The sequence below is a fragment of the Anguilla rostrata genome, chromosome 14 (genome assembly GCF_018555375.3).
Source record: "Anguilla rostrata isolate EN2019 chromosome 14, ASM1855537v3, whole genome shotgun sequence".
NCBI classification, from domain to species: domain Eukaryota; kingdom Metazoa; phylum Chordata; class Actinopteri; order Anguilliformes; family Anguillidae; genus Anguilla; species Anguilla rostrata.
The window spans coordinates 19,690,752-19,714,282 of NC_057946.1; the positions used below are offsets into that span (position 1 = coordinate 19,690,752).

A 23,531-nucleotide genomic window follows, 5' to 3' on the forward strand; every position below is an offset into this window, starting at 1 on the left:
AACTTATAATTTATAATCACTGTAAAATTACAAAATATATTAAGAAAATAAAGACATGAATAAATCTGCACAATTCTCTAAAAAGGCCATTGACCACAAATTGAAATTCATTATACTATTCTGTGAAGGGTTTCATTTTAAATGCAGGCAACTCCATGGGGTGCAGATTAATCTGATTGCCACGGCGCCTCTTGATTTCATGGGTTATTCTTGATGAGCAGGGGCTAATCATGCTGTCCCACATTGTCTGCACTCCTCAAAGTGACTTACAAAGCTCAGGAAAAGACCTTGCTGTTTAAACTGCTGCGTTTCCAGGCCAAAACCTTTGTCCTGGAAATACACCAATTTGCATACGATTTAGGTACTACTGCCAAACCGGCCATACCGGCTCAAAGAGAGCCTCGGGTCATGCTGAGCCAGAGGAAGCTTTCTGTGAGTGAGAGGTCATCCACAGAGCCTCCTCATCTTATTAATACGACCAGCAGTAAGCCTGGCCTGTGCACAGGAGGGCCGCTCCTGCAGAAAAGGAACTCTCTTCACAGCACAGATCCTGGACTGTGGCGCGCTCAGATTTCCATTAGCTCCAATCTTTAATGCTGCCCTACTGCTGCTTCCACCACACTGGCTATTTTTAGAATTGTAATTTTGGAAGGAGCAATTTGTGTGTATTCATGCAATGCTCTGCTGCTCCCCCAGTTCATATGGACTTCTGTATAACCGGGCAGAAGAATACCCCCTCACCCCTCAGAATGGTTATGCGGTTCTCTCTCAGCAGTTTCATCCTTAGCCCCGAATGTGAGCATCCTCCTTTTGGGAGCACGGACCCACAGCGGTGCCTTAGCCCAGTTTTTGGGGGAGCGCTGCGGTAAAGCCGGTTGGGTCTGCAGCACCCGCTGCAGCAGGAGATGGTGCGATGGGCGGGCTCAGTGGAGATGGGGGGGGGCACTGACCTGTGAGATGTGGGGCTTCTCTCCGTCGGCGTCCGCCTCGCTCTTGTCGCTCAGGAGACCCTGCACCTGGTACTCCAGCACGTAGCTGTCGATGAAGCGCTCCAGCTCCTCGATCTCCTGCGAGCGCGTGCTGCCCGCCTCCGACGACGCGGACGCCACCGACGAGTTCTCCATGGCAACCAGCCACTGGCGGGGGAGGGCAGAAGGGCAGGACCTGCAGAAAATGGAAAGCTGCATAAGTTCACCAAGCTACAAAGACCACGTACACAATTCTGTCTTCTGGGAAATTACTTATGATTTTGTTCGGTTTCCTTGCTCATGTTATGAACTCGAAAGCTGAAATTCACACAGAATTTTCCATAGAAACCCATAGCATTAACGCTTACTGCCCACGGGAGAACTCCTCAAGAAAAAACTAAAATAGGTTTCCTGTACTGCCAAAAAAAAAAAAACATTCCAACAAAATTGCAATGTAGCAGTCTGCCAGTAGGGGCCGCTGAGAGCCACTCTGTTTACAGTGCAGCAGCAGCTGATGCCCAGCGCTCTCATTCACTCCTGCCTGCGGTCCGGAGACACAAACATAGTGACTCGCGCACGTTCGGCTGCCGCCCGTCCCGCCAGCTCAGTTTGGCACGGAATGTCACGCTGCCCTCTTAATCGGTCTGTCGCCGCTCATTCTCATCTCCCCGACTTCCTGGGGACGTCCCCTCCGGCCCTGGTCACGTGACGGCTGGCCGAGGGCGCTGGGCCAAGCACAGCCTGTGGCTAATCCCCTTTAAATCACCGCCTGAGCGTTCCCCATGCAAAGAGGATTTGCAGCTGCTGCAGGAATCTTGCTAATAACGTTGTGGCTTGGTGTTCCCTTCGTGCCGAACACCAGAGAATGGTACGGCCCAGACAATCTGCACCACCACAAGCCCCCAAGCTTCTCTTTCGCAGGAGTCTGCTGACCTGTCCATACAGTAATGATTTTCGTTTGTTTATCTTTGTGAACTGTTCCAAATCTCTTAAGACAAACCTTTGATCTTAATGGTGGTTGTGTTTGTCAAGAAAAAATCCTGATGCAGATTCAATATCCTACATTGCAACAACACCAAAGTGCACATCGCTAGGCAAGGTTCTGAGCTTCTCTTATCATGACAGATGCCAATCAAAATGCAGACAATGTTAGCTTTTAATCTGCTGGGTGGGCAGAGTCAAGGATTGCAGCTGACACAATAAACCTGCAGCCTAATTGGCCGGTATTGACTGTGCGCATATATAACGCCTTGCTGGGAGTTTCCTGCTCGGTGCGAGTTAAACCAGCTCTGAACTAAAGACAGGGTGCACAGATAAGTATTCATAGAAACCCAGGGCCTGGGTACGGGCGAAAGCCTGAGTGCACGCTGCATAGTTCACATATTTCTCACATACCAGAGACGTAGTCACACAGAGCACACAGTGTCAAGAACAGACAAGTCAGAGATCACCTGCAGAACGTACACAGATAACCGACAACAACAAACCTGAGAGAGATCCAAGGCCAGCACAGCACGTCTGGCATTACAGAAAGGGGGGGTATGGAGGAGAGATCACTCCTATGTTTGAGGTAGACCGCCTTCTAAGAGAACACAATCTGATTAATGAAGGATAAGCCTTCCATTCACTCACTGCAGGGTAAAGCACATTCTCACTCCTCTAAGGAGCACATTCGAAAGCAGGCGCCGATGCCCAGGGTGAGAATGGCAGTTGTGTGCCTTGGGCCCACAGGTGCAGGGAGGATTTAAGAGGGAAACAAGACAGAGGAAGGCTGGGTTTGTGAGGAGCGACAGCACACACTACAGTAGGGAAGGGCGCTAACTGCTAGCAGACAATGCCTTTGGCAGACTGACAACTATCCAGAGCGACAGACAAATTCACAACCAAAACCCTGGGACGGCAGCTATTTTCATTCACCAAAGTTGAACCATAAAATGTTTGTAAAATTTCACAAGAGAACTCTAATCCCTTAAATTCCACAGACAGAAGGATAAAAATGTTTTTTTAAACAGTTTTAATAGGCTTATGGTCAGGCCAAGGAGTTCCCAGTAGAGGTTCACAGTGAAAATAATGCAACACTACCATGCTTCCCTCTTATTTAATATAGGCTACATAAAATATAATCACTGCCCCTTTCAGTAAAATGATATCCATGACCTGTCCAAATGGCCAGTCAATGAAGTGCACACTGGCTGGCCAAGTATAACCATCCTAATGGACTGCACTGGTGAAGCCCTTATCACTGCAGTAGCAACACTGATGGAGCTTCATGTATCATTGTGTGGGGCACATGTGTCTGACAGGAAAATAAAGCATTACCCAATACAACAGGGCAGAGTAAGTGTGGACAATTCCAGGTCAAGGACAGCCTGATCAATGAACTGCCATGAGTGCTGGAGAGCTCTGGCTTATTGATTTCACTGAAGCATTTACCAATGAAGCCCATTCACACGCCCCACACCCCTGCCAGTTACAACGGTCTTACATTATTACACCCACTAATGAGTTTCTGCCACTGTTCCTGCTGACCAGGAACTACACAGAAGCCCCAGCATTCTCTCCAAAACGGCAATGACATGGCATGGCTGTGCTCATCTACAGCGGGCTGCTCAAATTCTGTGGGGAACTCCAGCCCACTTCTGCTCCTCTACGGCCCTTACTGTACGGGAGCCATTTCAAGCCGTGGGAGGATCAAAGCTGGACACCATGTGTTTGGTTTGGCTTCTCTCTTTCGTCAACACTGTCCAAAAAACGAGGAGACTAACTGATCCATCAACCTACAGTACAAGGCTGAACAATTTACAAAGTGATCTACCATACATGTTTATACTTAATCACATCACATCAATTACTCAAATACCTAATCACATCACAGTAACAATCACACGGACATCGTAAATGTCACTATCCTCTAGCTCCATTGCAGCATAAAATCATCTGAAAACTTTATTCTGACATTTTTCGTCTTCTTTAAGCCCCAAGTTAAAATGTGTACATACTTCATCCAAATTTATAAACAGTTGATTCAATTCAATTTTAGCTATACAGCGCTTTTTTACTTCAGAGTGGCAAGGCAAGAACATGAATTTAGCAGCAGATTAATCTGATGTGAAGTACCTATGTCATTTCTAAGCATGAGAGCTGGAGGCCTGACATGCCTAGACTGCAACAGATTCACTGGAAATTCACATCTGATTGGCAGCTCACCAAACAGATGTACTATTGCTTGTATTAATTGTAAATCGGCATGTTCTTCTCCAAAAAGACCAATGCCAAATCCTACTGTTGTGGCCAGCATGAGAACTTTTTTGGTTCCTCTTTGAAAAAGTTGGCAAAAACGTTTGATATCGGTGATGTAACCCAGGAAATAGGAATGCAGGGCAGGAGCTGTGCATGTACAGCACAGACTCTCCTTGGTGAGAGTTTTAGCGTTATATCACTCAACCACAGCCCAGCTCAGCCCACACAGGCAGCTCAGTGCACCTGACTGACAGCACTCCCATCTCACAGTGTGGTCAAAGCACTGGGGCTGAGCAGCTTAGACTGAGGATCTCTGTGTGCGTTTCAGACTGCAGGGAGGTTAACTCTAACAGAACCTACAGACTATGCACACAGTCAGCCCTTGCATTCCTTCAGTCTTCTCTATGTCCCCACGACAGGGGTTTCTGGTGCAATATTACATATTGATAGAAAGGCACATCCAAGGTAAGAATATCATATCCATAGTCACAGTATTGTCCCCGATCATGCCCATTCATGAATATGCGTAAGATACAGTGTTGGGCAGTAGTGCCGCTACTTATAGCGGCGTTACTAGTTTAACTACATTTCTCAGTAGCGTGGTGGTAGCGTCGCTGTTTTCTGAATCAAATAGCTTTTCAGTAGCGAAGCTCTTTTATTGATCAAGTAGTGCGGTAGCGTCCACACAAGCTACATTTTCCCAAGCATTTCTGAAGCTCAAGCGCAGCGGAGCTTTCTGCTGCGGTCTGAAATAAAACTGCTAAGGATCAGTAAATGACGGCACAGCCATACACAGACTTGTAGGCTATGTGTAGCCGACAGAAGCACTGTATGACGGTGACATCACGTACCAATCCTTGGGCTGATGCCTGGAAGACAGACACACGCGAGCTTGTGTTTACTTGATGGAAAGATGTAGGTATGTAGCTGTTTATTTTAGTTATTGCACTCGTGCCTACTTGTTTAATTATTGCTTGTATTATTTGCATAGGCTGCTTTGCTGAGTTTGTTTGTGCTGATCAGTTTAACCTACAGGGTCCAAGTTGAACTAGCCGTTGTTCCCTGCACATGGAACTGTAGGCTACTTTCCTCTAGGGTTTTCAACACACTTGTCCCTGGTTACGGTTATAGCCTACACTTTGTTGTACATCGCTCTTGATAAGAACATCTGCCAAATGCCTGTAATGTAATGCAATGTATCATATAGGAGGGAAAAGGTGGGGAAGAATGAGGGAACAGAGGAAAAGTTGAAAAGTTTAGATTACTCTGAAATATGACTTCTGTAGTTTTTAACGTTGACCAGCAGAGGGTACAACAAAAATGCAAGTCTCTACAAAACCAAAGTATGGTGGTTAATCAAAATGATTTGCTTGAAATTTATGTAGATATAGTTACTAGTACAGAGTGGGCCTAAGAAAAATACCACTTTTTAAACTGCCAATCATATAGATAGATAGAGTACTTTATTAATCCCAAAGGGAAATGAAAGTGTTACAGCAGCCACTTGACATAAATCAAAATACAAAAACAATGAGGTAGGCTAGGTAAAAGAAACAAATACAACTAAATGCAACTATTGTATTATATACAATAACTAAACAGACTAACTCAAATATAAAAATTAATAGAATAGCTCAAACTAGAATAGAGACTAGAGAACCATAACTATAATATACTATTTGCTGAGTATACACTGTTCAATTATGTTAATATCAGGTGGAAGTCAGATGGATATTGCTATGGTAGTAAGGTGCATGATTGTCCATGGATGTTAGAATTAAGTGTGCATTGATACTTGAACAAGACAATATACAATATTGTAGAATTTTATTTCTTTTGTAGAGGATTCACCCAACTAAAATGGCCTCCTTGGAATGAAGTTGGTTCAATGTAAAAAAAAATTGCTTTGATGTAGTAAACTACTTTTGCCATGTTGCTGTAGCTTAGCTTGCTACATTTTTCTGGGGGGTAGCTTCAGTGTAGTGAAGCTTCATTTAATGTAGAGTAACTGGTAGCTTAGCTCACTACACTTTCCAAGTAGCTTGCCCAACACTGATAAGATACAACAAATTGGACTGGTTCTGCTTCAACAGTAGGAGGGACAGACCTTTCAGTGTCAAGAAGCTGAATAATCAAGGGCCTATAGGAAGGAATATTATGGGTAGGCTAAGCCTGCTCCACTTGATGCAGACAGGAAGAATTTGTGAACTGGTAGCAACTAACAAGCTTTAAGTTGGTGCTGCTTGGTGGTAGCAATCTCTCAGACAGAAACGGGGACCTGAATTAAATAACTGGAACAAACACAACTGCCACTCTAAACAGAGCACGCAATCTCGCTACCATTCATTACACAGAGGGAAGCCACCTGACCGCAGATATCTGACCGGATTCGTTATCGTCCCAGGAATGTGCTGTGAAATTCCTGGGCTGTGCTGCTGTCCCACAGAAATTGCTGTAATCCGCAAGGGACGCCCTTTCATTGGCCAGCTGTTCATAAGCTGGCCACTCCCAACCCAGGGCTGTACTCTGGAACACAAGGGAGCAAAACACTACAACATTCTCCCGAGTACCACAGGGCATATCAGCTGACAGGGAACAGAGAGGAGATCAAGTCGCACGCTGCAGAGACAGGAACCGCTTAATGTCTCCACAAGAGAATTCACAAATTTTCACAATTCAGAAATAGGTGGAGAAGGACATCATAAAGCTTAAAATTTAAATGGTGTGATGCAGCCATGTTACAACGTTGACAGAAAAACACAGCACTGTGCTAATCAACACCCTCTTAAAATCTCTTCAAATAACAGCCTTAATAAACAAAATGACAAGCACTACCCAAAAGGGCTCTGTGACCAAATGCAGAAACAACAGACTACGCAGCACCACCAGCAATCCACACATCAGCCTTTGTTGCCGGGAGACATGCAACAGCCAACCAGCTCCTCTGGGAGAGAGAACAGACACGGGAAATGACACCTTGCTGCTCTCAGGTAGTGTTCAGCAGGAGCGCAGGGGCAGGCTGCATACCAGCAGGCATGATCACACTGCGGGTGGGATTCACAACAGCACCACCTCTTTCCAGAAGCTTCCGCAGATCCGTGTTGTGCTGGAAGTGGCCCGCGGAGAGCAGCTGTGCACACACGGCTTGGCACAAGACCCCACGGGTCTGCCACACCACGTAATTACAATTACAGCGCATTAGTCTGAGATACAATTACGCTGCTGCTTCCAGGAAGATATCTGCACTTCTGCGTTCGCATTGGAAGTCAGTCTGGTTAGGCCAGTACAGTAAGGCACTGTAAAGGCGACGTATCCACAGGCCTGTCAACGCAGCCAGTAAAATTCTGACAGAGTTAACAGACTTTGAACAATATCTGACTGAGGGGCGGTGGGTGGTATCTGACATGCTCCCAATAGCATTCATGACTCACATGATTCAGAATCTAAATCAAGCATGGCAGCAACATCTTGAAATTACAACATAAGTCAGTCAGTTTGTCAATATGGATGATAAGAAATCCTCCACCATCATATCATCACAAATCCTATGAGGGCTGTCAGCATTGGCCAAAAATTACATCTGAATTGTCCTTCCAAAAAAACAGACATTTGAATATATTCAAATATATATTACTAATATATATATTTATATATATTTTAAATGCAGAATTACATGCCAGAATTTGACCAACTCTCCAGCTGTGTTAATGCGGGTTATGTCCACAAGACTAAACCAGAACAATGAGAGACACAACTAGGGTAGGTACATTTTACTTAAGCATAAACATGAACGCAGTTAAGTTGGGGAAAAAAACATTAACATCCAAGATTGCTTTATGTTAATATTATATATTAACATAACAATATAGCCTAATCATTGTTGATTAAATACAATGAAGGCACTAAATTTCGAGAAATGTACTAAAAGGAATTTTGATCCTGATCAGGGGTTGACATGTGGCAACAAGTATGCATGAAAGGCAATTTGACAATAAAATATATACGTATGTAGGCCAACATAAAAATAAATAACAGTAAAACTGTCGTGCATTTTAACCTTTTTGCCGTGCAAGTGTACTTGTGTACCATTTATATCAGCATGGAAATAGAAAAATGTAAAACTAATTTGACTGGTTGAGCCTTTTATGCTAATGTCAGACCTGGAGGTTATTTGCCAAAAAACGCTCAACTTGTGAAAAGGCCAGTGGCAATCTCGTATTTTTCCAGGAGAGGAAAAGACATGTTCCAACTGCACCAAGAAGCCAGAGATGCAATGTTCCCTGTCCATCAAGTAATTCTTGTTCTTGGCTCCTGTTAGGCCTAAATTGCAGCAGTAACTCTAAACAGAACTGCAGGCAATTTGTCTGTAATTAACAGATACAACAGTTAATCACGGAAATACAAAAAACAATCGTTAAAATAATAAGCATGTCAGGGTGTCACCGGCCAGAAAAGTACCAATGGTTATTCATTATAAATTACAACTCACTCAGGTACCACACAATACATATCAGTGGTGTTCATAACTCCCTTACTCCGCTGGCGAGGAGGGTGGTTTCCCTGCATTATGTCAGTGCACAGCTGAGTAAGTAGAGCTGGCTGTGATTTCTGGTGTGGGCCAGCCCCGGCTGCAGTCAGCAGACTGTGTAACTGCACTGCTTCTGTCAGCACTCAAAGGGGCGCTGATGGAGGATCTGAACAAAGGAGCAGCCTGCCCTGCTGATCGCTCTCTTTCGCCCCAACCTTCAAACAAAAGAAGAACAAGTAACCCAAAACAACATGATGCACCGCTATTGTAGCCGACCGGCACGACTTCCAGCCTTTTCCTGTTTGGAGAACGCGCTTTACCTGTCCACAGTGACGCGGGGCTTTCTGAATGCGCGTGATGGGGTGTGCTACAGCTCCAAAGAGCTCACAGAGACTACTCCATACAGTCCATGCTCAGGCCACACTAGCTCCAGCTCACACCCGACTAGCTCCAGCTTCAAGGCAGAAAAGCGATAACAAATAAAATATCCTCCAGCATGGAGCCCAAGGCATAGCCTCAGACAAGTTCAATATAAACTAGATTCTAAAGAAACTCTTTTACCGTGTGAGAAAACTTGTTTCCCTTTGTAATATACATCATGCTCTTGTATTTGTTATAAGTACAGTATTTGAAATATAGCTGTGGGACAAAGGAATATATACTTTACTGCATTTGAAATAGTACATTTTGTTCCAATTTAATGTTTTAATTCTTAGCAGTAATGAATAAGATAGTTGGATAGATATAAAGCATTAATACAATCATGCTATTACCCTAGTTGCTATTGCACAGTTAACCTACAAGAAACCTATATAGCCTATAAAATGCCTGAAACATGCTATAAAAATACAGTGTGCGTCGAAGCATGCAAAATGCATGTTGCATCTGGCATAGGTTACATCACAACAATCAGAATCAGAATCAGAATCAGAATCGTATTTTATTGCCAAGTACATTTACACATACGAGGAATTTGTTTTGGTCAACACACCGATATACGCAATGTATAGTATATCAAAACATATACACTCTAACTAGGGATGGTAAAGTACAGTTGATAAACCTCTTAATGGTTGGAGCTACAATAGCTTGTTAGAACAAATGAAGACATTTTGCTCTAACAATTAAATACAAAGCATTTACAATTAAGTCATTTAGCAGATGCTATTATCCAGAGTAATTACAAGCTTTTATTTATTTTTTAATAAGCTGTCAATTTACACAACTGAATATAGGCCAACAGAAGCATGTAAGGTCAAGCGCTCTGCTCAGGGTACAACAGTGACCCAGCTGGTAATCAAACCTGCAGGCTGTAGCCTTGTTACAAGCCCCTTTCAAAACAATGACTGCTTCAGATCAAATCAAGTCATTGACAGAATACACCGGCTCCACCCATTTTTGCTTTCATTTTCTTTCATTGCTTTTCATCTCACTCTCCATTCACTAACTCTAACACCTGACATTAATCCCATATAACACTCATTCATGACTGACAGATCTTTTCTTCAGGCATGACGAAACTGAAAAGAATGCACAGTATTGTTCACTAAATTTTGCATTCTTACCCTCTCATTTGTTCAACAGCAAAGACCCTCAGCAGCGTGAACGGCCCACTGACTCCACGAGCTAATTCAGTTTTACGGGGAATGTACAGAGCACGTGAGCTTCTGTCCACCGTTTGAGATCCCAAAGCACAGGGCAGAGTTTATTATTGATTACATGTACAGGCCTCAGAAGCCACAGATGCTTTGTAATGCACAGGGCCTCCAAACAACAGAGCAGTCAGCATTTTGCAGCAGTTCTACAGGGACATGAGGACAGAGGAGCGGGCGATTTAGCACTGAGAGCGAGCCGGGTATTCCACAGAGGCTTCATCAGGTAACACAGCACACATTAAAGGCTCTAACACAGACAGGTAGTGCTGCATTGCAATTCACAACCCGAAACAGCGACACAAGTGCTGAAGTTAAAAACGATCCATGCTATGAACGGCAGATGGCAAAACCTCCATTCTGTAAACACAAACAAATCCAGCTGCCACAATGAGGTAGCCTAACTGGTAGGCTACATAGAATGCATGCTGTCACAATATCAGTAAAAGCCCATGCATCATGTGGGAGATTAATCGATGATATTACTCAAGATATATTTATTAATAATTAATCATCAAACAATTAATATTCAGGTTTAATGAAAATAATCTACCAAAAAAACACGTTGATAGCTTATTTCTAATTGTGACACTATAAACACGCAGCCAGTAAAAAGGAGACATGTCAGGGCTAAAAGACAGGGCTGTATTTGCAAAATCAAGCAGTCTAAATTCACCGTTCTCAGATCCTGATGACAATTCCTTTACCATGTGACACATCCACAACTCTAACAAACACAGACCAGAGCAGACACTATAACAGCATTTACAATAGTAACAGTTATCTCTGGGGTTGGATTTCATAAATCTTACCTGGCCTCAGGGACACGATATGCCACTTTGCCACTTGTCTCAACAAGAATGTAAGACTTGACATGAAACACACTCCTGGTACTACAACATTATAAAGCTCTGTGAACATGCTATGAACCAAGTTGGGCGAGATAGGATTCCACCACCCCTGCCTAAGGGGTTGAGGGCAACAATGCTCACATTGTTACTCGGGCTTGACCTGATGGGGCATTCAGTGCAGGCCTGGCACAGGGAAGCCAGGCAGCGCTGCAGGGTCCACAAAGCCTCTTCATTGTTACATGCAACGGCACATAAGCACAACTACACGAGGGGGGCTACAGTGATGGAATTCCTTACAGTGGGCTGAACTGGGTTTTTAGAGCATCCTGCCTACCGTCTAGCAAGCTTCGTGTCTAAGCCCATTAGAGAACATTTGACCAATATTCACTCAGTGAAAGTCTTGATGCACAATACATCAATACATGTGTCTTTGACACAAAAAACAGCTGTTCAATTCCAAAGACCGGATGAAATTTATCAGAAGAGAAATAATGCATTCACCGGAACCAACTGTGGTAATCCTGTTTTACATTAGCACTTGCTAGGTGCAGACTCAGCAAAGCATAGTGCAATTTTAAGGATAGCATAGGGCTAGCTCTCAAATTAAAAGGAACCTTTAATTCTAAAAATTAATGTTCTTAATTAATTTTCTCACCTCAAGAAATGTCTTTGAACATGACAATAACAGCTCCCTGCAGAATATTTTTCCTTTTTCCACAGTTAATTAGCCCAACAAAAAGGCTTCACAAGGCCTCATTTACAAAACGAACAGTCTCACCAAGAAAGACCTTGCTAAGGTTCTGCTTTAAAAAGTCTTTGAAACATCAAAAATAACTAAAACAAATGTCATCATTTGCCAAAATTAGTGATTTGGGGGCTGTGTGGAGTTACAATCATATCCATAATGATATAGGCAAAGTCTTTAATTGGCTAGTTTTCATGAAAAAAGTGTTCTAAGGCTATCTAATAAGAAGCCAGCTGGGGAACAACATTATTATAATCAACAAATCAAATAGGCTATATAGTACAGTACACATAAGACAAGCCCAAATGCAATGCAGAGAAGTGTCTTTGAAAGGCCTCTGGCCTGGAGACACTGGATAGCTCACCCTGATAAAGCAGAGGTTCTCAGAGCAAAAATGCACCCTACAATTTGGCACTGGATCGTGACCCTAAGTGCTGTCCAAAAAGGGCGGGTTTCAGTCAAATCCTGACCCTCAGAGTTTCCCAGGGAGGGAGGGATGGTTACAGTCAGCAGGGCTGTCCCCGTCTCATTGCATAAGCAATCGTTGATTGGGCAGCTGTAGCATTCCCGATATCTCCATGCAGGACTGCCACTCACCTCCTGGTTGGACTCCCTGACTCTGCAGCCAGGCCCCTGCACCTTGTGTAAAAAGCTGCAGCCCGATTGGTGTTCAAGCTCCCCGGAGGCCGGCTATATAAAAAACTTTACACCCGGGACTAACACTGAACATTCAGTCAGGGGTAAATTTCACGTCCGCTGCACAAGTTTGAGCATGAACAAACATCCGACATTCCTCAGGACTAAAATCTACACTCAATCCCGATTATTACTAGATTGGCTATCTGTCCCTTATAATACGGAATCATCCTGCATTGAAGAATGAAACGTAGTGTTCATTAATGAATCAATACGCAAGCAAACCAATAAGAGGAAAACATTTCCACAGCACGCAAATGAGGAGTTCACACTTTCATGCGGACAAACTTTGCATGTGAACATCAGTTGATATGAGTACCAGAAAAAGTCTAGCTGGAGAAACTGATGTCAACATCAGGCTTATTCTGGACATACGTTGGACTTAAGTGGAGACAAATAGCATCCGACATTAGCATAAGGGCTGGTCATACAACCAACTTATATGCAACCGACTCCAGGTTCTTGCTCATAAACCATTGGCTCTGCACTCTCCACCGGCTCCCTGTAGCAGTTCACCTTAAATTCAAAACTCTAGTGCTGAACTACAGGGCCTAAAACAAATCCAACCCTTTCTGCATCGAGGTGATGGTAAAGCTCTTCACCCCACCTCGGTCACTCCATTCTGCCAACACAGGTCGCCTCGCAGCTCGATCCCTGAGAAGGTCCCGCAGAGTACACACAAGATCACCACTCTTTCCCGTCCTAGTACCTACGCGGCAGAGCAAGCTGCCCAGCAGTGCCAGAACAGCAGTCATGAGCCATCATGCGCCATCTTCTGCCACAGACCCGGGACCCATCTCTTTGTGGACAGAACATATTTGTCTCGAGTTTCTGCTTGCTACATACCTGTATGTAAAATTAATTCAAAGCACCTTTTTTATTGTTTATTTTTAAAGGGACTGTGCACAAATAAAAGGTAATTGCACCAGAGTTAGCTAGCAGCTAATTTACATCTGTTGTCCCTGGGCCTTTATTCTATAGACGGTTTCATCAGTGGCACGCGCGTTGCCAAGGTTATGCGCTTGGCCCTAAATTAACTTCCGGTCTGTGTTTGTTTATTATTGGGTTTGTGTTTACTGGCTTAAATGGCACCGATTACAAATGGAGTGAAAGTTAAACTGATGAACAGACTGATGTTGGGCTCAGGTTGTTGTGCTGTGGGTGCAACCTGACCTCAGGAACAAACTATATTTCGAAAATTACATAATTTAACTTTGTAACCTCACTAGGAAATTGTGAAACGAATTGATGAATCCCTGCGATTATCACAGCTGGTGCTTGCCCGTTGTTACTTCGTATTTTTGAGAAATAACTGGACATCGTTACCTATTAAAATGTAAGTCCTGTAAAAATACACATAATAAACTGTATTTTAAAAAATCAACTTCATACATACACATTTAGTAATACTAATACAGCCTTATTTACTATATCAATTTAAGACAATGAATTATGTAATCGCGACCCATTAAAGTCAATGGCGCAGACTTTGCTTCATAATTTCAAACTGCTTTCCTAACGGCTATTTTGCGTCCTGCGACTTAGGTTACAACAGTGAATATGTACGGATTCCTAGACGTGCTGATGAGAGACGACCCTTTCTCATATTAACCTCCAATATGCAAGACAGGATACTAGCAAATTTATGTCAAGTTCCATTCATTTATATGGGGTGGTCGATACACGTCCCCTTAGCAACCAAATGCTAGCGCTGGACCACGTCTGACTTATTTGCTGGCACACAAAAAAACGTGAAAGTACTGAAAAAATAACCACAGGAGGATAACAAGGATATTTTTCCTACATAACTAGGTACAGGTTGTTACCGATATTTCGCCTATTTCATATATAGTTGCGAATCAGTTTACGCTTTCCTGTCTGTCGAACGAAGGTGGTCGAATAGGTGCTCTCACTCTAGCACTTTGTTTCAGGTAACAAACTCATAATAAGCGATAACTAAGCTGACCAGTAACACGCCTGAAATAGTTATGAATTAGCTAACTAAATTGATTGTAGCTTAATTAATTCATTCTAGGTAGCTAGCCACTAGCTAGCTAGCTAAACGTAGCTAACATTTTATAAACTATGCACAGTAACGTTAGCTCAATGCTAGTAGTTCATACGCTTTAGCTACGTTTTTTACTAACGTTATGATACCTGTTTCCAATGACTTGACAGCGTTACATTGCCTGATCATTTTTGTTGTGGTAACCTAGCAAGATGACCCAAACTATAAGAGCCACGATGTTTTCCCATCAATACATGCTATACAAATAAATAACCTACAGTAATTGCATTGGCTACACATGCTGCCCACTAGCCCCAGTTTGTGCTTCTAATCATCGTTTTTAAGCAATATCATAGAAAGAGTGCACTTTTTATACAGGAATGAATGTGCATGTAACCCAGAACAGTTATGGATTATGTAAGGAATGTATGATGCTCAGCAAGGTGCAATACTGTGAACAGTTATCTGTCACTTGATTTTCTGGTAATGTAACATTATCGCATTTCAGTTTGGCCAAGTAACGGTTCTTTTCTTCGACTGGTAACCCCAAATAATACGGGCTAGACATAGTTTTAACTAGCTAGCTAACGTAATTTACTTGTTATTTACTTTGCTTGTTATCAGAAATAGTCTAGAGGGACTCTGTTGTTATTGATTGTTTGCGGAAGTCTGCCGGAAGTCAAGTTAGGGCCAGAACAACGCACATGCGCAGTAACGTTTGTTTATGTTGTTACCGTTGAAACCGTCTATAAGTAACTCGGGATAAGAGTGTCTGCCAAATTATGTAAAATGTAAATGATGACTATATTGAATATCGAGCAGAAACTTTCTTCTTGATGCGTAGAATAATAGAATAAAATGCTATGTAAGATATGTGATCTTATGTTCCATAAAGAACATTCAGGCTGACCACTGTTGGGTACTTCCAACATGTAGCGACAAGTTATCACAAACTATCCAACCCAGTCATAAACAGCCACAGGAGTACCAGACAAACCAGACTTACCACTGGAAAGGCATTGATTTGCGGCTTCTCGTTGATGTTACTGCAAATATCAGTGTTTGTTGTCAATTCAAGGGCATGTTATCAGTGCGAGTTCTGGAGCCCTTTGACTTTGACGAGGTAAAAAAGGAGCTAATATTGCAGACACACAGACTCTTCCGCCCTCACTTTCTGGAAAGAATACCTACTCAACAACAATAAATATCAGCTGTTATCATCAGGCTGCAGATACAGGTTCCGTGTGCATAACCACAGCCCACATATCTTTTTCTTTTCCCCATGTACATTAACAAAACAAAACCATCCTTCTAATTCATAATTTTAATGATAGTTCCCACAGCATTAACACAACTAAACCATCCCAACAAATATACCATACTATCATAAAACTGTGTTAGGACATGTAATGTGGGTGCAAAAATACAAATTTCTCCAAGTGGATACAAAAACCATATTATTACTGAATTTGCCAAATAACCTTAGGGTATGTATCCTCGGGTAATTTGGCAAACTGCAAGAATATGTTACCACAAGTCCATCTGATGTGATATGCGACAAATCCAAGACTTTGGTCTGGAAGAACTGAAGAACATCATTTAGTACCTGAATTACTTAAGGACACCTTAGCAATCATGACAAAAGCCTGTAACGGCAGTCAACACTTAACAACAAATTAATCCATGCATATTAGGATGTCAGGTCACTTACAAATGTATAAATAAAAAACTGATATAGGAGAATGGTTCCAATCTCACTGGAGTTTGCTGTCCCCTCAAAACCTAATGAATGTGACACCAAAGCAACATTTTTTATAGTTGATCAGATAATATAAACAATCCGATGCCTTTCCTCACACATTACTGTACCCTAAGCAGAATCTTAAGTACACAAGCCTTTACAATTCCATGGAATACCCGTAGACCACTGCAATCCTTTGTGTCTGCAAAGAACCCTAAATAATGATCTCTCATGAAAATATAAACCTATGGATCTTTCCAGACACAAACAAAATCCATTGTACCTAACAAGTCACAAAATCAAAATTTAGGAAAGAAATAAAATGAATGTTAATTGAAATTTATTTGCTTAGAACACACAGGAATCATTTATTTCTGTCTAATGCCGACTAGAATGGAGCCTTTTTCCATCAGATATTTAATAGAAACAAAGATATTATCTTAATACTGAATTCAATGTAATAAATATGTAAATGCAAATGTATAAAAAGAAAAATACTCTAGACAAGCAACAGCTTAGCTAAAATAGAAGCTGATCAGGATCAGCGTCCCAAGTAGCACATGAAGATGGAATGGAACTAGGCATCAGTCGAACAGTCTGTGACAAATGTATAACACATTGTCTTAGAGTGTTTAATTACTGGTTCAATGCAAATATTACCACAGCAGAACCACATCTACTTAAACCCATAGACTGTATAAAAATAAACCATACTCCACATATCCCCGTACGTGGCACAATGAAAAAACCCATCCGCTTGTCTACATCTGGCAATGCCACTAGCTGTAGACACAGGTAATTGTTGCAAGCTAGCTAACTTCCTGTTGCTACAGCGTTAGTCCTGATTGACGAAGTGATGTTTTCAATGGGTCAGAGTGGAGTAACATTTTTTTTTTTTTAAGTAAGAGCCTAGAAATCATGTAGCCTACTGCACGCATGTAATGTGTGCATACGGCGACTGGTAAATGGCATAAAGCCAACTGCTAGCTTTAATGTATCCGACAGGCTAGTCGTGTACTACTAATAGTATACTCGAGGTAACTAATTCGTAGGCGTAGTTATACAGCTACGTTAAATGTCTAAATACAAGTAACGCAATTTAATGTTAGCTAGTGGGCTAACTGACTAATGTGACTGCTGCTACTACTGATAGCCTACCTGACGAACAGGCAGACGTCCGGGTAGCAAAGAACGGAGCGCCGGTATTTCATTTTTATTACAATCGGGCTTCAACTGTGAAGCAGTTAGCGGGTTAGCAAGGCAAGACATCAATAAATGACACAAGCACGCGTTAGCGAGTTACACGTAGTTAGCTAGTACTGATATTTCTGGTGTTCCCTAGTACCATAATACGGCTGAGACGAAGTAACAACACTGCATTTCTGTGGATAACTGGAACATTATACTAGCTACCTAAGCTAAATGGGTTTAACTAAATTAACACCTATCGTGTTTGCTAATTACTTCATATTTGATTCGGTGATATATGTTGGTAAGCTACTTGCAATAAATGTGTCAAGTCACAGTAAAAATGACCACATCTGTCCGGCCTAATGTAACGCCGCTTTCCCCGCCCTTACATTGTCTAGCCTTGTGTCTGAAACGTAACAAAGCAGAGGCAACGTTAATGCAACCATCTATGTTGACTCACGAATGACAGAGAAATCATGTAACAAGCTTATAATGTTCAGTTCAATCACGCGACAAAAATGGTTCTGAAAACCATCTGACACATGAAAACAGTTAACTTTGCGAGCTATTTGGTAAACGCGCAATCACTGCAGTAACCTTACGACAAGCGATTGCTAGTTTAGCCAAGTTCGGTAGTTTGCTATTGCTAAGTTTCACATCCTCTCCACTGGCTAACTCAAAACAGTCAGTGACCGATTTATTGGACGGATTCCTATAGTTATGACTTCAGTAAACTCTTGAGTTGGGTAGCTATCTAGTTACTCTGAAGATAATTAGCAGAAAATTAAATGTCTAAAATTACGACTGACTAGCATTTAACTAACTGTATTTCACAAATCATTGGCATTATCAGTAGTGCGAAAGGTAACAGAGTCTAAATTCGTTTTTTATGGTCTGTCTTGCCATCTAGCATTGCCTGGGAAGAGATCACAAAGAAAGGCAACGAATGAATATAACTAGCTGTCTGCTACCTAGCTTGTACTGTCAAAGATATTGAGGCCATCTGGCGAATAAGCGTAACTACAAGTTGCACAAAATCCAGCTCAGCCTCTAGCCTGCTAGTTAGCCTGTTAGCAAGCCACAGTATGGATGGTAAACACGCACCGGCGAAAATGTTTTAAGACAAACTTATCAACCTTAATTCGTTTAAAAATATTAATCCTCACCCGTTTCGTGGATTCAGATGGATGCAGAATCCGAAAGCACCTCCTGATTTTAAATCCCCTTTTGCAGTGTCATGAGTCCTGGCATGGGTGCTTTTTCGGAAAGAAATGTGTCCGGGGAGGAAAAGATTAGCTAGCTAGCAACGTCTCTGACACACGGACGGGAATGCAGGAATGTGACGTTTGGTCCGGTTTACTGCCAGGACGCGCACATGGAAGTTAGAATTCTGGGAGGTGGAGTTCTGCGGTTGTACCTCCATGACTTATCCAGTTCTGTTAGTTTCCGCAACGGGAACTAGCGAGAAGCCTATGTTCTCATTACAGACACCCACCTTACATGTGTAATCCTGGTGCAATGCGTGAAATGCCTGCCACGTCAGCCCAGGTTTATTTACAGACGTCACATACAGCTGGTAGGCAAGGCTACCTGTTTTTACAGCCTTTTTAAAAAAATCACTGGATAATTTAACCATAACAGCAGCAGGCTGTTTTAACTCAGCTCAGTAATATTTTTGCTATTAATTGCAAACAATGTGTCTTACTTATAAATCCTTAAAACCTTCACGATTGACAAATAATATCTGAATATTATTTCTAACATTGTTGGCTAATGGTTAGTGCACTAGCACTTCAAAGGGTTAATAATTTAACACACTGTATTGTAACACTGTCCACTTTCCAAATGGTTTTTTATTATTATTTATTTATTTTTTTACCTGGACATTACCTACCCAAGAGATGGAACTGGGATTTGAGAATTAGGATCTACTTCCTCTCTATAATCTGTGTTTAAAAAAAGGAAGAAATTACATTTGGTGGAAAGTCCAAGGATCAGAGAATAAAAGTTCTGCCATGTGTTTTTTCCACCCATTAAATGAGACAGCTGATTTCACTAATTTAATTTATTGTCTGACCCTGAATTTTATACCTCTGGTTGCATCATTCAAATCAGCAATCAGCTCTGCTGTTTATGTTTTACAACATCATGCTGCTGCACCATCCTGGGGGACATCCTGTTCAAATATATTCTTTAAACATGGCTTTCATGCGTGTTTGTGTTTGCATGCATGTGTGCATGTTCTATACAACAAGAATTAAGAAAAAATGATGATTGAAGGCATATGATTTTCAAAGCAATTTCCAGAAAAATATCTACAGCGCAATGATTAACTAAATATCTGATAAATCAACAAAATAAAAGTACTCAATAATGGATAAGTAATGTACTATATAGGAAAACAGGCTGAACCATTAACACCTATGAACACTTTGAATTATCAAGTGTGAAGCGATTTGTCTTGTATGGAATACAATATAACTGTAAATGCTTGTTTTGTGTTGTATTTTCTAAATATGCAATTTTAAGGGTAATGATTTTGAATCGCATTCGAAAGGAACAAAATGCTCACAGGGGACCTCTTGTGCCCATTAGAGAATATGCATGTTCTTGCGGAAGAAATTACTAGAGGCTACTAGAGCTCATTTGATAGCCAAATCATGCTGAGTTTGGATTAGAACAAAGCTGAATTTAAATGCATCAAGTATGGCATATAAAATATGGTTTTATTTTCTAATTTTCTAATTTTGTAGATGTGATAATTTGCTATCTGTTAGCATGTTATTTGTAAATTGAAACAGAAAAAAAGAACAGTTCTATTGACCTCTAGTGGTTGGTGGGTGAATTGCACCAAAATATAAAACACCCTGGTTTGGTGATTAATATATTCTCAGTCAAAATGAAGTTTTATTCTGTGGCATTTGCAAAAAGAAACTACTGTAATTCTGTTGGTGGAGCTTGATTATATTTGTTGAATAATATATTGTCAGTACCAGCAGACTTTTAAATAAATGTTTAACCATTGTGTTCACTTAATTCTCTGATCTACAATTGACCTAATAAACTCACAATTAACATTTCCATTAATGAGAATATTATTGATTGTGTCTTGTGTCTTTTAGAGACAAAGTAAGAAAAGCATACTGTATATACAGTACTGTAATGTATGTTCATAATAGTCTGACTGTATGACATCAGGACATTTCTGTTGACTAGTAATCACATTTTAAACATATCTCATAGTTGTACATATGGTACATATGGTCTTTATTTTGTGTTATAATATTATTGTTCCTTTTAAAATGTTGTACACTGTGTTCCTTATTTGAGAATGTAGTGTTAAATATGAAGTAATTGAGAATGTCAATTTGTGAGTAGATATATCATTATTATATATTCTATTATATTATTTTCTAAACTAATTGTATTTCTTGGGAGAACACCTGTGTTCACTTATTGCCATGCATGTTGTAATGACCTAAAGTAGGCCATATGTGCCATCTGCTAATGTTCGTGTTTAAAGAAGCGAAACTGAAGGAGTGCTGAAATGTATCATTCACCTCTTTGCTGTATGGTGTTTGTGCTTTCTTTTATATATAATGAACTGTATTTATGAGGTTGATCCTTTGATTTTTGAGTTTGTCTTTGGCTCACACTGAGCCATTAACATTTCTGACTTAAGAACTGGACAAGCCCAGTGTGTTTTCTTTTTGATTAATACTTAATGCAACCAGAACCTCTACATTGAAGGAACAGGGTAATGCCCAAGGCAGTTTTTTTCTATGTAAATGGACTTTATTATGGGGCCGAAATGGTAATGATATACTGAAAGGGCAGTATGAAATACTGACGAGGGAATCTGTCCATTTTTAAAGAAATAAGAAAGGTATCAAAATAGTTCACAGAGGATTACATTTTATCATCTCAATATCAGGCCATTTTAACATTTTTATGTTGGTCATTGTGTCACCCCTGAACTGAGACAAATTGCTGTGCTGTTTTGACTGTGCAGTGTACATGAAAGTGTAATTTTACATGCTGCATATTCCATTTCAAAGGTCAGTCTGAAATGGGTGCAGTTGTGTGACCCAGGGTACAGCGGCAATGTTCACGCTTGAACTTGAACCTCCAAGCAATATGCCAGATTCCCTCACCAATATTTTATACTGCCTTTTCAGGATATCATCACAATCTCAGCCCCTCACTAAAGTACATTTACTCACATTTTGTACATGGTCAACGTTTACAAACAATGGGGCCAGGTAACAGTCAATTTGATGATAGTGGTAGTTTGTCATGGTGACCCTGTGGGCTTTGGTAGGAGAAACTGCAGATATTAAACAGATAACTTACTATTTTACAAGTCTCAAAATTTGGAAATGTATATTGTATGAGAATGTCAAATTGAAAATATTTATGGAAGGGCCTGATTGCACATACTTTTAAAGGAAAAACCAACTAATATGACAAATAAAATAATGATTTTTTTTTTTTTTTTTTGCGAAGGCTGAAAAATCCATATCTAAACTGCTCTGCTGGTGCACAAATATTTCTTGCATAAGAAATTTAGTCAGGGTGATGTGTTCTCAATTTTCTACCGGCTCTGATTGCATCCGAAAGCACTTTTTGTCGGTAATAGTGTCATAGTCTGTCTTTAAAGTTCTGCACTCCAGATGGTGTGACAGTTTGGATTTCAGTGTCAGATTATAATTAATCCTCCTGGTGAGATTCACCTTCCTGCAGGCTTCGGCACCTACCGGTTTTCACCAAGCTTCCTCTTCATGCCAGCAGCTTCCCAAATTACCTAACACCAGGACTCCATCCAGGCAGGTGAGAGAAAACAGGACTGAATCAGGAACATCCTGCCATTCCTGTGAGTAAGAAAGCCGGTTCTCTTTATTCATGCCATAAACAGTCCTCATATTCATTTACATAACATGGTGCCCCAATTTCATATATTTCATTACTGTGTAGTAACGTCAGTTATCTGATTTCTGACCTTCTCAGATCTGAATTGGACTGGTTACCAGGTGACACACCACCACACATGTTTGTTTTTTTGCTCCACTTTTTCCCAATTTGAAATGTTTAATTGTGTTTGTATCCCCATACAATCCCTGCAACGTTCTCAAGTCATCACTTCAGACTTCATAACTGATGCTACAAACATACAGAGCCACAGATCCTCCATCAGACAGAGAACAAATCACTAATGCGTGACAAAACCAGGATTTCCCTGCTGATAGGATCCCTCCCTGCCTGGGTGACACTATGGCCGGTTGTGGGTGTGGGGTACATAATTGCACTATGACCTAGTGCTTTAGCTGTGTGTGCCGCCTAGAAGCCCCACATCTCTCTCTCTCTCTGTTGAGTTAGTTTGCAGCTGCAGAGTTAGGTGGCTGCTGTTAATAGGCAATATTCTTAAAGCTCTCAAGCAATGAACCTTGTGAAAGGTTAACACAAAGGGGACTGAATGTGAGAGAGTTGTGGTTTGGTGATTATTTTAAAATGACTGGTCTTTTATCTATGCGGATCTATAGTCCTACATTATTATCAACTACACAAACATATAAATAGCAAAGAGGAACCAAAGAGGACAGAGTGAAGTGAGACGGGCGTTCGCCATTGGCACCCTGTACGGAAATGATGAGCTGACATGAAGTCAAAGGTACCAAGGCACCAATTAGCAAGATGGGAGGATAATGATATTTCCTTGTGCCTGTGGCCACATGTCCCCAGTCTGTCTGTTAAAAAAGGCAATCCATAAACATGGAATTAGACAGTACAGTCCTTTCACGTGTCACAAATTGGCTCTTTCTACCAGGGCCTGAACCTGGTGGTGCACGCAGAAGTGTAATGTCAACAGCATTTGGAGCCCACCTATCATTACGTGTTTTTTTCCACCTGTCAC

At 41.3% G+C, this 23,531-nt stretch overlaps 1 protein-coding gene across 4 annotated transcripts in view; it reads right to left on the reverse strand.

Annotated features, from left to right (window-relative positions):
- ctif (CBP80/20-dependent translation initiation factor) overlaps positions 1-19,122 on the reverse strand; it is a 109,054-nt gene extending 89,932 nt beyond the window's left edge. Inside the window, exons 1-2 of one of the 4 annotated variants that reach the window (XM_064308959.1) lie at positions 18,787-19,122; positions 951-1,164 (exon numbers count right to left, since the gene is read on the reverse strand). In XM_064308959.1, the coding sequence (XP_064165029.1) occupies positions 951-1,124 (174 nt within the window). In that variant the 5' untranslated portion in view covers positions 1,125-1,164; positions 18,787-19,122. Of the gene's footprint in view, positions 1-950; positions 1,165-1,336; positions 1,362-18,786 lie in introns of those variants that run through there. The other 3 variants (XM_064308961.1, XM_064308962.1, XM_064308960.1) reach the window with 3 other exon arrangements.
- Between the last annotated feature and the right edge of the window lie 4,409 nt (positions 19,123-23,531).